Here is a 15292-nt window from a genome sequence, read left to right as displayed (position 1 = left end):
CTGGCACTTGAGAGGAATCAATGGCATGAGTGTAAAACGCTCACAATATGAGAAAATTTATTGCACCTTCGAATGATGATAAAATTCCTAATAAATGGAATGTCAAAAAAAAAATTAAAAATAAAATTGATTTTTCTTCTGCTCGCAATTAAACTTGGAATGTAAAATGATCAATTTGATGATAATTTCGTTGAAAAGTGTAACATTTCACTCTGATACTCCCCACCGCATAAATCTATCTCAATATAGTATTTTTAATTAATGTCGCAAGCTTGGAGACCGATTCAAACATCCAGCTGTCATATATAATTGCGCAGATAATCTCATTAGTTAAAACACGTAGACATTTCCAATAGATTATTATGTAAAGCGTAACACATAGAAACATTTATGCTTTTTATAAAATTTTTTCTTAATTATCTTCATCAATATTTCTGTCTATTGTACCTTTATAGGTTTATTTATTTCAAATGAGATGAATGATCGACTTTTTTTCTATCTTTCTTTCTTGCAGTATCCCCCACCCCTTGAGGGTAATTATCGATATTTTAACGCAATTGTTTTTCCTAATTAAAATTCAAATCCCCTGACAGTGAACAATTAAGGGATTATCTGTTGAAATAAACGCGACAGCCTCCAACCTGTTTTTTTTTCGTTCGATGTTTCTAGGTAAAAAGGAATAAATCTATTATTTCAAAATTGTGTACTTTCTAATCGTTGATTTCAAGGAGGCGATTGACTAGTGATTCGTGGTCTACTTTGAACTCATGAAACAACTGTTGTCACTGCACTCTGGGGATAGAATGCATTGCGAATTACTGCGTGAATTGACGTGCAAATAATACCGAGAAATCCTAATGGTTCGCATCCCTAGCACTGACTAATTCCCTCGGGATATTTTCGACTTTTATTTATTCTTTTTTATTCTCAAAAGTAATGACTTCTACCTTCGTGATTTTCTTGGGATCTGGTGTTCCAGTCTCGAGGATCTCCACCTTCTGGTAGACATTCGGTGAATTTAACCAGTGCGTTCTGTCTAATCCTTTGCGTCCACCCTTCCAAAGCCTGCGAACATGCAAATACATAAAATTTAATTCGATAATTAAATAAAGATAACTCCAATTTTATGTACATTAAATGTCAATTGATCTAAACAACTCTTTATAATTTGCTATAAATTTCAAGACAAATTGTCAAATAGTACTCCAAATAATAGATAACTAACCCCTGTCTGTAATTCTCCTCCTCCTCTAACAAATACCCGAGGGAAGATACAGCAGGTGGCACCTCAACATCATTTCTCGGTCTAGGAGGTTCACTCTTAATAAGTGGATGTCTGTAAATGTAGCCAGTACGAAAGCCAGCATTATCAAGCATTCTCATGAGTGCTTCGAACTCAGTGCTACCAATTCTCCAGCGTTTCTCGAGTTTTTCAGCCAATGCAGGTGGCTCAGTGATGGTACTGTGATGGGGTACAGGTTGTCTCCTGGATGCCTCGAAAATGGCCTTCTTGGCTTCTTCAGAGATTAGTGCAATATTCTCGAGGCCAGCAGGCATGAGCTTCAGCTGAGTTTCGCAGGCAAGCACAGTATTGTAAACATTGTAGAAAGCCTCCTCAATGGTCTCCCCACAGCAGAGTGCACCTCTATTCGTCAGTAACATGACTTTATTGATGGGGCCAAGATTTCTGGTTATTTTCTCTTTCTCCTCTGGCTCAACGGCCTCTCCAATCCACTGATGTGTTGACACCTCACCAATGACAATGCTCTCCTGGCCAATTGGCAGGATTCCACCCTTTAAGGAAGACACTGCTGTGACAGATGGTGTTGTTATGTGGATGATGCACTTGATGTCTGGCCTGGCAGCGTGTATCGTCGAGTGAAGCTGAAAACCACCGATGTGAACACCAAAATTCGTCGTTCCCTGCTCAACAATTTGGCCCTGCATGTCAACCTTTACCAGACTCGAGGCTGTTACCTCGTGGTAAAGGAGACCGTAAGGATTCACTAGGTAATGCTGCTGGTCTTGATTTAGGCGGGCTGTTATCTGACCACCGACACCCTGGGTCCAGCCGTAAAGATCCAGGAGTCTGAACACAGCTGCTAGCTTGCAACGCAGGAGTTTCTCGCCTTTAGCATATCCCATGCTTTCTACACCTTTAGGAAGAGTCAGAAATTATTCATCAGGAACAATTCAAACGTACAGTGAAAATTAATATGTAAAAAACAAACGAATCCATTCTATCGGTCACTAAAATAATGAAATTGCAGTTTACTATTGAAATAACAATTTATCCATCTATTGCATAATTTATCTTGACTCTTTGAGTTAATTAAATTTTTACTATGGGATTCGATTGAGTGGAATTTAAATTCAATTGACTGTCCGTGGGAGGATTCCATAAATAAAAAAATGCCCACATTAATTTACCTCGAATATCATTAATTGGCATGACGCAGTTGGAGTTTTTGAACACATTTGAGTTGAATCGACTGCCCTGAGCTCCCATCATGTCTGAAATCTGTTGCAAGAGGCCAGATGGACCTGAGCCATTGCTCATCTGGGTTTCGATGATGCGTTCCAATTCTTCCCTGAATAATTTCGAGTCCATCATCATCGCGACCCTTCGCCTCCTCTCCATCTCCCTCACGTCCTAAAGAGACACAATAACGAGGAATGAATAAATCCGCATAATAATAAGACAGCAGTCTGCTGAAGTGTCTAGGATACCCACAGCTTCAATATCGGCCGGTCTCATCTTGCTTTTTTCCTCTTCCGTCAGGCCGTCCATCACGCCGTTTGTGTGAGGCTCTGTGAGCTCCTGCTGACTTGTGTCCGCCATCCTCGGGTCTCCCCCAGTTATCTGCGACTGAAAATAAAGACAAACAACCAAAACATGAGGAATAGGCAATCGTAAAAAGGAAGAACATGGTAGAATAGGTGGATAATTAATTCAGCAATTTAATTGTATATTAAATTGTATTGTATAAATTCAAAGTAAATTCTTCATATTCTTATTTCATTTTTTTCATATTTCCCTCTGACCTCTTCACCCATTTCCAAGGCCACATAATCGCCAAGATACTTCAACAACAATTGATTTAGAGAATTTATATAGAACATCAACCGCAGCATTGCGCAATGCCCGTAATTTCACGCGTTAATTACTGCATTTTGCGAATCGATTATTGCGAATTTGATGACGCTGTCTCCCAGGTTGTTTTGATTATTCTTTAATGGAGACATGGGAGAGGTGTGATGGGTGAATTAGTGATTGGAATGGCGATTATTTGGAGAACTGCTGTTTAAGTCTCGTTTAATTATGTAAATTAGGCGGAATCGTTATTTAAGAGTGACTCCACTGGTTTTTTCACGTTACGAAAGCCGTTTTGAGACTAGTGACTGATAAGGAGAGGCATCTAGCACGATACTGTAGAAATGTTACATCACTGAAAGTGCGCACTGTACTTGAATTTACACTGGAGACAGTCTTACCGAATGCTAATGAGTCCGAGCGATTTTAGTACGTGTTAAAGTCCCGGGAAAAATGAATGATGAAATTATCGAGACTGACGAGTCTCATCTTGATGGTGAAACCATGAATCGGTGATTATCAGTGCAGCTGCTTTGAGAAAGTCTTTATCGTTGATGGAGCATGAAAATCGGTTATCACAGAATTATCATTTAATGACTCAATGGAGGTCTTCAACTGCATCTAATCTCTGGTGATGCTTCACCATTCCAGTGACTCCCGACGTGAATGACCTTTTGAGACTCGAATAAAGGGGGTGACGTCAGATAGACGGGTAATTCATTGGAATGAGTACGATGAAAAAATGTCTCCAAGTTCACACATGGACTCGATGGTAATTCATCTAGGTTGACCTAGAATCGATGAAGGCATATTTTGGAGATCGTGATTACACCGGCTAGATTATCTTCATCTAATCGGTAATTAATCGGTAATGAACGAGAGGGTAATACTAAGCAATTTAATATTTTATAATCGATAATAATTTTCCCCGTGAAAATCACCTCGACCAACAAGAACACAAGAGCTCTCCCACAACAATTAACAATAAATCCCCCGGAGAAGTTTTATCGTGGCGTGCACTCAGGGTTCATACTCCTCACTTTTAATACGTAAATAGGGCATTTTATCCGTCGCCTCGTCGCGCTAATAATAACCAAACGGTTACGCGACAAGAGGATGCCACGCCTAGGTCTCCAATCGTTCCAGCCTTCGTGTCAATTTTTTTCGATTTTTCAATCCACCGGGACAGATAAAACGGAAGTGATTCACGAGCCAATGAAATCGAGACAATGAAATTGCCAACCCCCATTTGATAGATATCACGTAATTTTATGGCTCCTACACCAGGTGAATGTCATCAGCTTAATGAGTCCTGGTAGACAATGAGTGAATGTTTTGTAGATAAAAATTCGGGGATTGGTCAGTGTGTCGATGGGTCTGGGATGGAATTTGAGGTCAGAAACACCTGCATGGCAACTAGAGTGGATCAATAGAAACCATGGGCTCTACCTAGCACGTGTCACCACTACACAATCAATTCCAATCCCCACCACTAGTCCATGGACAATGGATCCTGGGAGTAACTTCCATTCGAGAGAGAGAGCCCCTCGAATTTTACCAACCCCTGAGACCCTCGCAACCCTTGAAATTTTCGCTCTTTCCTCTTATTTATTTTTTTTTTCAATTCCTATGAGGACCTCCGGCGCTCGTCTGCCATTGGCACGAGGGATAAAAAACCAACAGCGCTTAATACTTCGCTGAAACAAAGGGAAAACACTTGAACGAGGACTTCAAGGGTTGTGCTAACGGCTGAATAATATTTTTTCGGGGGAATATATTTCCCTGTGAATATCCCTGGGCTCGTCGGCTGAATCAGAGGGGAACTTTCGTTCAATTTGCTCAGTGAATAATGCAAAAATGCTTTTTTTTTCTCTTCAGGAGTCAGTGGAGGTGGGGTTATTTTCGTGTCCTCATGCCTCAGCTTTTGGTGTTATTCTCGTGTAGCTCTCAACCATCCACAAGATGAATACCGGCAATCAGTGTCTAGTCCTCTCTCTGGCTGTTCAAAATGTGTTATTTTTAGAAAGATGATACACGTGACCATTAATCAGGACTGCTCAGAGAAATCCCACAGCAATCTTCAGGTCGTGTCTAGGAATTCCTCAAATCGATGGTTTGAACCTTTTGTTGTTGCCTTTTTTCGATATTTTTTTATCTTTGGAGTCGTCGTCAGTTCTTCCCACTGATTCTGATGAATCTAGTGTTCAGGATGTTCTACATCCTTTCCACCGAAATCCGTATTTTTTTTTTTGAAAATTTACGATGGGATTAACGTGAAAAAATATTTATTTTTATAGTTTTTGAATTTTGCTTAATGACGTTAGAAGTTTCAAAGTGATTTTTTGCGGTTTCTTGCATTTTTCTGCGGTTTTTCTGAAATTTTTAAGAACATTTCTAAGAATATTTATTTTGAAAATCACACGGTTAATGAAATTTAATTGCCGAGGGGAAGGAATAGGGAATGCTTTTTGGTGGGTCAAAGATGGATTTTCGGAGAGAAACCCTGGGTTTTGTTTCATCACCGCCGATTTTCTGCTGTTCAGCTGACCCCAAACGAATCCCTTAGCTCTGCACTTTCGGGGATTCTACAGTTTTTATATCCAGACGTCGAGTCATCACAAACAGGAGAATTGATTGTTCTGTGGGGAAATGTTTACTAACATCGAAGTTATGCTTATCAAGGGATTTACGGGTTTGGATACATTGGACGTTGAGGACGTCGGAATGTTTCGTGTTTATTCCTTTCTGGAAAGTTTTCCAATTTTGTGGTTTATTTCATTAGAATGCAAATTTTTTACTCCTTGGGAAGTATTTAACAGTCTTTGTTTTATCATTATCCAATCCCAAATTTTAATAATCGTGTCTCCATTTTTTGGTAAAATTTTGAAGATTATTACAAAAGTTTAAAACCTATGAAACTTCTTCCAACGTGATAAAAATTCATAATACAGGGAATAATAGCTAAACTTAAAAAAACCATATTCTTCCAACTTTAATTTCCAAAAACTCTTCATTACGTTTTTTCAATTTTACTGATGATTTCTCCAAAATTTGTAAAAAACTTGAAAAATTGAAAAGATGTCATAACTCAGATGCACCTGAATTAAAGGAGTGCCCTTAAAAGTAGTATCAAAAACTATCAAAATCTCCCTCAAAAAAAGGACTCTGAATTAATTTCCAATTGTAAACTTGATACGATTAATAAAAAAATTGACCGATGCTGTTTGAAATCGTAAACCTGATGAATGTTTACACTTGACATCGAAAAACAGATGTATACCCCGCGGGTATAAACAGAATGTTTATATAACAAGTATATTGAAAGACACATACATGGCCTAGATAAGCCGTGATTATCGTAGCGTAAAAACTGGGCTGCACTCCATTTGCGAAATCAATGAGCAGCTCATTGTTTTCACCGCCAGAGTACTCCAACAGTTGGGTCCATCCACTGGATTAATTAGCCAGACAATTAGATAACCCTGCGGCTTCCTGTCTCTCAAGAGTGGGGATGATGGGACTGGAGAACTGGAGGACAGACTGATGCCCCAGGGCTCTCTGGGATCAGTGACCCCAGCACAGAAGTCTCCATCGATCCTCGGAACCTCTAATTATCGATGAGAAATGGCTGTCGACGTGGCTTACTTCACCAAGACTAGACAGACAGCAATGGGGTAACAGGTATTCTCTAGGACACTTGCACCGTTTGGTGTCACACGAGTGTCCACTCCAACTCCAGGAGGACTTACTCAACACCAGACGACTCCACTATTTTTCATTTCAATTGAGACCGTACACTGTTAGAAATTTATCCCCATTTCGGTAACAGTATGTGTTAAGGGTGTGTTACACCCATATATAACCAAAATAAAAGTTTTTCCATTTTGTTAATTCACTTCGAAGACAACAGTCTATTTTTTTATTACCGCTGAATATCCATAAAAAATTTTTTTTTTATAGCATGGAATTCAAATTACAAAGACTCCCAACGGTAATTCTTTCAAAACTTATTGCAATCCTTAAATTTGCATACAATTTTATTGTATGCCCGAATGGAAGCTAGATAACGAAATTTTTAGGACAAATGTTCACCAAGGGCGATTGCACTTCGGAAATAACATCTCCACTAAAAGTTGCCGATCTCTCAGAGTTTCGTAGATATTCTGAGTTGAGTTGAATCATCTGTTTTCGTATTTACGTAGACAAGCGCAAATGACTGAATGTTGTTATGGAGTGAAATGAGTTCGATGATTTATCTACTGGTATGAGCACTCGCTCCCATTGGAAAGGCCCATTTTTTCATTGAATTTAAGAGGGTCATTGTAAATCATCATGGGGTATCGTTAATTCTGAGTCTGGCTGAGGTAATCGACTGTACTCTCTGGGGGCATCAACAGTGAGTGAAAGGCGCTCGATTAGTCCAGCCTACTTTACGTGAGAGAGAGGCTGTGCTAAAACTCAAGACCCGTTTTCTTTCCACGGATAATGTGGGATGAGTCAGCTTACATTCAGAAGATATCTCGTCTCCATTGCCCACGGCTTGCAGCCACACGCCCACCCACTCTTTTATTCCACTCTTAAAAATTTTATCATTTCAAAATCTATTCCTCTCTCCCACCATTTTTCGATTATTCTGTCAATTTCTGGGAAGCCCTGCATCCGATTGATGTGAAAAAATTGCATTTTTTAATTTTATTATTCAATTATAAATTTTCATATTCGTGCGTCTATTTTTCCAAATTTTTGGTTAAGTTCTGGATATTTTTGCAAATTTACTGAGAACGAAGGAAAATTGGTGTGCGGTAATTATCGAATTTATCAATAATTTCTCAAAAATTTGGAAAAAACTTGAGAAATTAGAAAATATACGCAATAATTCCATAATAAATCGATCATTTTTTCGATTTTATAATTTTGCCTAATAGTTATGTAGAATAATATTAAACCATTGAAATGCAAAGTTTCCTCCATAAAAAGGAATAAAATTCAAGTTAAAAATCTGAAATTGTTTTTTTTTGTGGTTTTGTTTGATCTTCCCCTGGGATTCTGAATTTATGACTGAGAAAATCTCCTGAAATGTTAATGGAATAACAATAGAACAAGAATTCCCCGCATTTAGCCCGTAAAATTCAGACATTTTTTAACAACAATGTGGTTTTCTTTGGAGAACAACTAAAAGCGTGTAATTATTAATCACTCAGCGAGAACGAGAGGGAATTGCAACTTTCTGCAGTTGATTTCTCCTGTTATTCATCGAACGATTGAGGTGAGCAGAGTAACTGGTGCATCAGACGGAGGGGAAATTAGATGAAGATGTTGGAGAACTCGCGTTTCATTTTACATGCGATATAAATTCCAACTAAGGTGTTATGGGCGTATTACTTGGTGAGAATAATGTGGATTTGTTCAGGTTCTTCCCCAATTCATTTCTGATAACACTTATCATCTCCCACTGATCACTCTCTTTTTACATTTTTGTTATTTATAATCTCAACAATTTCCTGGTGCAAAGATTCACTTTGTCGTTGGCATCAATTTGCACGAGAATTGATTTTTGCACGAGAATTGATGGACAATTGCTCGAGAAAATATCAGAGCATTCAAACCGCAATTTTGAAGTGAACGTATTATATATTAAAACTGGGAGGAGCACCACGAAATCGAGATGCAATTTTTTTCCGTAGACATTGAATTTTCAATTTTTCCTTTTGCAAATGAATGGTGCGCAAGAATTTAATGGAGTTCACTCGGATTCCGGAGCCGGAAGTGCACGATTAACCCGAATTCATAACTTCCTGGACTGACCCAACGGGATTTATTACAGAAGGTGAAATCCACGGACTGGTAGAGTTGGAGGTAGATTAAGTTGACGAATTCATGGACCCCTAACAAATCTGTTCGGTCGATAGACATTTATGTTTCATTAATTAAAATGAACAGTGAAGTGGTAAAATAATGTTAACTTATCCCATCAGTGAATTTTCTGCAGGAATATCTCTGAAATAAAAAGAGATAGCGAAATTGTCGTCAAAATGTTTGTTCCAGAGCTCATTAAGAACAACGGAAAATTTAATTACAAAAAATTTTCGTATCTCTTTACGTTCCACGATATTTACAAAAAATCCACACAATTTTGAAATTAATTGCTTCGTCTTAGCACTTCATTAGAGAAATTAAATCTCAATAAATTAACTCGTCACGGCAATGAAAAGAACAATGAGTATTAGGTATTATGGTTGAAGCTACCATTAAATACAGAATCGTTGGGGTTAACTGAAAATACTGCTGATTCGATAAACTACTATTTTCTATACAGTTGCACACTGATAAACATTTCTTGAATTTTCAGTAACAAAGTTATTTAAATTTCCAATTATATCAATTTGATTTAAATTTGAACTAAAACCTGTCACTTAATTCCTCATTTGTCCCGAAAATTCAAGAAAATTGGGATTTTCATGATAAACAATAAAAGATTTTTTAACGAAAGCTAGAATTTTGGGAATCCTTAAATAATGATAAAATGCAAAAACGATCTATTCTTTTGATCAATCCGATCAATAATTTATCAGAAAACTCAAAAATCGTAAATTTTGTCTGAGAGGGACAGAAGATCTTTAAGTTCTTCTATCAGCGCATAATTGAAAATTCAGGTGATGTGACTAAAATTTTGATCGAAGAAATTCAAATTTGAATTTTGATAAGGGGTGATTTTTTTTGTGCAAAATCGCGGGTTTTTGTTTTGGGCGGTGTCCATCTACTGGGTAGGCTGGTATCATGGTGGCGTCGCCAGGGTGGAACTCCAACTCTATTGATCCACCCGGTGCGTCAGGACGTCTGCAAGCGAAACCGACTAATGGCTCTCAGAGGAAAAAAAGGAGTACAGACCCCAGTGTGTGAGGTGTGATTCCTTTCACTGGCTTCTATTCCATTTCTCATTGTTTATGGTGTTAATCCCAAAGAATTCAGAGCGCATCAGTATCGGATAACATGTAAGAGATTTGATTCTCTTTTTTTTTTTTAAATGGAAAAATCTAATTAGTTTCCAATTATTGCTCAATTATAGTTGCTTTTCTCACTCAAATAATTCACAGATGATGATTTTTCGTTAGATGTCAGGGGAATTTTCTTGAAATTCCATTTAAAAATAAAATAATTATGAAAATTGATGAATTTGCGGAAGGTACTGAATTTTTAATGGAACTTGAATTTTCAGGAATAAAATTGGAGGTATTTTCGATTTTTCGCGGGATGGTCCCGATTTGTATCAGATTCCACGAAAGAATTGAGAGAAAAATTTTAAACACTGCAAATGAAGTATCTGCAATTTTTCCAATATTTTTTTTCGAAAATAAAGGAAAATACAAATATTGATATTTCAATATGCATTCATTTTTTGAGTGGTTAAAAATAGATTTTTGGAAAGAGACAGACGAATTTAAATGCCGGTACTTTGGGTAGTAAAGAGGTAATTATGCAAATGGGTATTCGCCTTGATCGAGTGACCCATTGAAATTCCTCAAACATCCGGTCACCATCGGATTCACCACGTAATATCAAGATAATATATCGCATAAAGTACCACCCCACCTCACTAATTAACTTCTCTTCAATTGCCCGGGTCTCAAGAAGTTGTTCCATTAATTTTTAACAGTAAACAATTATTTATGTAATTTAATTTAAATTCAATTTGAATCAATTAATTGGGTCATTTCATGTCTAAAATTCAAAGATGAAAACAGAAATTTTCAATAATAAATTGAATTTTCAACGACAATTAAAAGTTGCTGAGAACGGGTTGCACCTAAGCAATCAGAAGGAAAAGTTCATCGACCTTTGGGAAACGGTTCCCTCTCGACTTTAAGTTCCTCATCTTTATCCCCCTGTTGAGGGGTTTATTTCGAGACGCAGTTCGAGATGAGAATGCAACAAATGCAAGTAAAGAAAATCGAAGGTCATTTTTAGACGCTCAAAAAAATCAAAAAATTGAGGGAAAAAAATTCCTGAATGTCGTGCTTTATGGCTTTTTTATTTCTGCACTGCATTTGAGATTCTTGTTGCGCTCATGGACAATAAAATGCTCGGAGTATATGCATTATGCTAACGTAAGGTTTAGACGGAAGTCGGAAGTTCACTTAATTACGGACAGCCGTCGTTGACTTCCGGTGGACAAAAACGCGGGGATCAGAGGGGTTGACATGCTAGAGCCATTGAAATGTCTGAAATATTTCAATAGCAATTTAAATTCGTACGTCATGAAATTAATTAGTGAATTATTTACGGAGAAAATCACTCCATTCAAAATTCATGTCAGCGAATCATTAATATCTCCTGACCCAACGAAGCGGTTCCAATGAATTAAATACCATCTCGAAGCTACTAAAAATTCCCTCAAAATGGCATCACGCCTTCACAATTTCACTTCTTTAGTTTCGAAGATATTCCCGAAAAGTTGATCGGTTACTCAACTCAGTTTATTTTATATTCTAATACTGATAATTATTTGTAATATTTTTTCCTTTCGCGGCTATTTAAAATTTTTCCCATGGATTTAAAGAGTCAGGTACAGCGATGAAACTTGACCTCACGTGATTTCTTCACGGAAATCCCCAGTAGTACGACTACAACTCGTAAAATACGAAAAGGCGAAACAGCTGCATGAGATTACAGATAAAACCATAATCACATTGAAGCCGACGAGTACTTGGAATAATTTATTCCTCTCCCCTTTATCCATTAGAAAATCGCCCTCCAAATGCATCTCCTTCAAAGAGAAATGAATTCGCGTTCGCGCAGTTCACGTGCAATCAATTTTTTTCACTTGTAATGAAATTCCCTTTGAAGTGTACGTACGACTAAAAATTTTTCAACTAAAAACGACAATTATCGCTGTCGCGTGCTGCACTCGATTTTTTTTATTTCAATACTCAGGTGTAATGAGCATTCTCGGGACATCGAGGCGAAAGTATTACGTGAAAACGAGTCTCCTGGCGTTCGTCTAGACAATATAATCGATCGTTGTCGACGATGATAGACGTCTACATAGATATAGATCGACGTCTCCTACCTGTCATCAGAGGAATCGTTAAAATCATGTAAATCATGTTCCACACGAATGATTTGAGTCGTTTCTGACGGTTTTAACGGTTTTTGTATCGACGTTTCATCGCCTTCAATGTAATCCACTCTCGGCTCAAACAATGACTCTCCCAAAAATCATTACGACTATGACTATTTTTATTTTTAATTAAAATTGAACCCAATACCCTTAATTCAAAATTCCGATGAATTTGTGATGGAAATCTGAAGAAATTAAAACGGAGTATTACGATTATAGATGAAGAATCAAATGGAAACTATTTAATTAAAAAGCTACAATTATTACAAAACGTTAATTGGCATGAGAAAATGTAGATAGAAATTTTTTTTAAGCTTTTGCAAAATCTTTTGTTGAGATTCGTTTTTTTTAATCTGAAAACTTGTTTTTTCTCTTTGCATCTAGTCGATGAAAATTGTTTTTCCGATATAATTAATTAATAATATCTAGTATCTAGAGGCCGATGAATTTAAGGCGGCACGTGTACCCCAGCTAACGGTTAATTTCAACGGACAAAAAAAAAATCAAGATTCTCTATAACCGCCACAAGTTCAGGGGCCTGATGCTGCATCTGCGGTCCCCTATCGTTTTTTTTTTCATTTCCCTTCTTTTAATGGGTTTTTATCCTTTTCCTCGTAATCCAGACGATCCTCAACTTGTTAATTGGAACACCATGAACTCAATAGCGGTTGCAGGAGTTATTCTGCGGTGGTACGAGTTGAAAAGAAATGAAAAAAAAACGCAGCCTCGATCGATACTTTCCGACTGACTGCGGTCAAAAGTCCGTTATGTTTTTCCCCTTTTGGCGTTCATCATATCGCGTTTTCAGGAATAAATCGAGAAATACAGTGGAACATTACAAAATAATATTTCATGTTCTCATCTTCTCTTCAAGCGTTTTGGCGAATTTCTGCAGATATCTTCTCATTTCTCATGTTCTTTTTTTGGTAAATTTCGCGGAGCTCATTTTATCATTATTTAATTACTCACAAATTTTCATAATCGTGCGACTATTTTTGGGAGTTATTAGTGACGTTTAGGGAAATTTAGCAGAAATTTAACGAGAAAGTTTGAAAAATTTTTGAAAAAATCAGAAAATTTTTCAAAATTATATTTTGCTCGAAAAATAAATTCGATTCTCGAGAAAAATCGCGCTCGTGTCCTAAAAGTTATAGGACTTGCCCTGGGCTGAGGATGAAAAGGATTTTTCATCACCATGTGCCGAAAAATCACTTTTCCACACTCGTTACGAAATATACCATTTTTTTTGGATTATCAGTACAACGAAAATGTTTAAACAATTGCAGTCATAAATCGAAAGTGTCCGAAGCGAATGAAATTTTATTTGTCTATCTATCGATGGCATCTAAAATCGAATATCCGATTCACATTAATTCCCGGTTGATGGATGATCGATCGCTCGCTGGGGTGAATGATTAAATACTTGGTGGAGTGGGTGTCAGGTTGAGGTAAATAGAAGCCCTGGAGAAACCCTCGCGTGTTATCCGATTCTCAGGGGATTATTCCTCGAACCCCAATGGTACAATGACTCCAACCGATAACGTCTCTATTTTCCTGAAATCCTGGGGTATAACCAGCGATACCAACGCAATCACGATTTTTGTAATAAATGATTAAGAACTGTGAACCCACGGGAAGCTCACCTGTTCTCCATTCTTTCATGATAAAAAAAATTTATGAATAAATAATGATATAATACAAATTATTATCAAAATAATAATTCAATTAAAATTCAATGACCCCTTGTAAATTTCAGTGAAAGAATGAAAAACATTTTGGCAAACCAAATTAATAACAATATTGAAGGAAATCTCGAAATGCAGATTATAAAACAGAATTGTTAATGCAAAAATAATATTCTTGAAACTTTGAAATCTCGTATTTATGCCTTTAAATGAAAATTAGATAACTAAACTGAGACAAACAAATTCTTTTGGTAAATTATTTTACTTCTGTTAATTAAAGTGCTCGGCAAAAGTGAATATTTCTTTCGCTGCAGTAAAAATCGTGAGTTCTCTGGTCGTAAAATCGGAGTCATCGACATTCTATGGAACAAAAAAAGGTTAAAAACCAGCTTGAGTCCCTTATCACCTTCCATACTTCAACAATTGCATTCAGGTCGAATATTGAGTACAGCTCTTTGAAAATAATCGACCACTTCCACTATCGATTTCAGTGGTGAAGTGAGGTAAATCCAATTGTCCAGTTTTGTTCCGTATCTACTGATATCAAAACTGGTTCTACCAGGAAATATCAGAAGTTAATTGATTCCCCCTTGAATAGATAATTACCAAAAAAAATAAAGCCAACTTATCACATTTAACGACACTGTCACTGATTCATAAATTTTCACATTCTTTCTTGATGACTTAATCCCCTCAATGTCTTCCTGATTATTCACCAACTGCTGACTGAGAGTAAATCGAGGGAATATTCGTCGTCAATTATCCTGACACATGGCTCATTGCTAATTGGTCATTTCACATGTCACGATTTCAAAGTGATTTCGTGAAATATTTGATTTTAAATGACTTCAATCGATTCCAATATCTTCTCCCAATTTCATGATCTCAAATGATTCGAAGTAATTTCTGATGAATTATGAGTTTCCACGATTTTAGGACTGATTTCATGATTTCAATTGCGAGTAACAGTGATTTAACCAATGAATAGCAACTCCGAGTAAATTGAGACAATCGATATGATTTCACGGTGAAATAATGTGGATTTACCGGCTAATTATCACCTGATGTCTCGCGTTACCTTTATTTCAAGGTTTTTTTAATCACTGAAATATGATTCACTGATTATTATCACATTTCACGAGAGAGTGAGGCAAAATACATGACCGATGGAAAAGGAAGGAGGAACCATGACAGAGACATTTGAATCTGACGAGGAGCTCGTGTATCTCCAGGAGATATTGTTTCAAGTGGTTACAACCACCGGGGAAGCCTTAGGTCGAATCAAATGTCATTCGCTGTGATGAAAAAAATATATTTCGATGGTTTGTATTCAATTTGATGCCTCTTGATTTTCAGGAAGTGGAGGGTATGTTCTGGTCATCAGTATTGGAAAAC

At 37.0% G+C, this 15292-nt stretch overlaps 1 protein-coding gene across 6 annotated transcripts in view; it reads right to left on the bottom strand.

The window, feature by feature from the left end:
- Positions 1-15292, bottom strand: part of hts (adducin 1-like protein hts) — a 34174-nt gene that overhangs the window by 11348 nt on the left and 7534 nt on the right. For 2 of the 6 annotated variants that reach the window (XM_011313834.1, XM_011313835.1), the window contains exons 1-5: positions 3046-3404; positions 2735-2869; positions 2431-2653; positions 1226-2156; positions 948-1065 (exon numbers count right to left, since the gene is read on the bottom strand). In XM_011313834.1, coding sequence (XP_011312136.1) covers positions 948-1065; positions 1226-2156; positions 2431-2653; positions 2735-2869; positions 3046-3135 — 1497 coding nt within the window. In that variant the 5' untranslated portion in view covers positions 3136-3404. Of the gene's footprint in view, positions 1-947; positions 1066-1225; positions 2157-2430; positions 2654-2734; positions 2870-3045; positions 3405-15292 lie in introns of those variants that run through there. The other 4 variants (XM_011313838.1, XM_011313839.1, XM_011313836.1 and 1 more) reach the window with 2 other exon arrangements.

Source organism: Fopius arisanus, unplaced genomic scaffold (genome assembly GCF_000806365.1).
Source record: "Fopius arisanus strain USDA-PBARC FA_bdor unplaced genomic scaffold, ASM80636v1 scaffold00131, whole genome shotgun sequence".
Taxonomy (NCBI): Eukaryota; Metazoa; Arthropoda; class Insecta; order Hymenoptera; family Braconidae; genus Fopius; species Fopius arisanus.
This window is presented reverse-complemented; position numbering and strand designations above follow the sequence as displayed.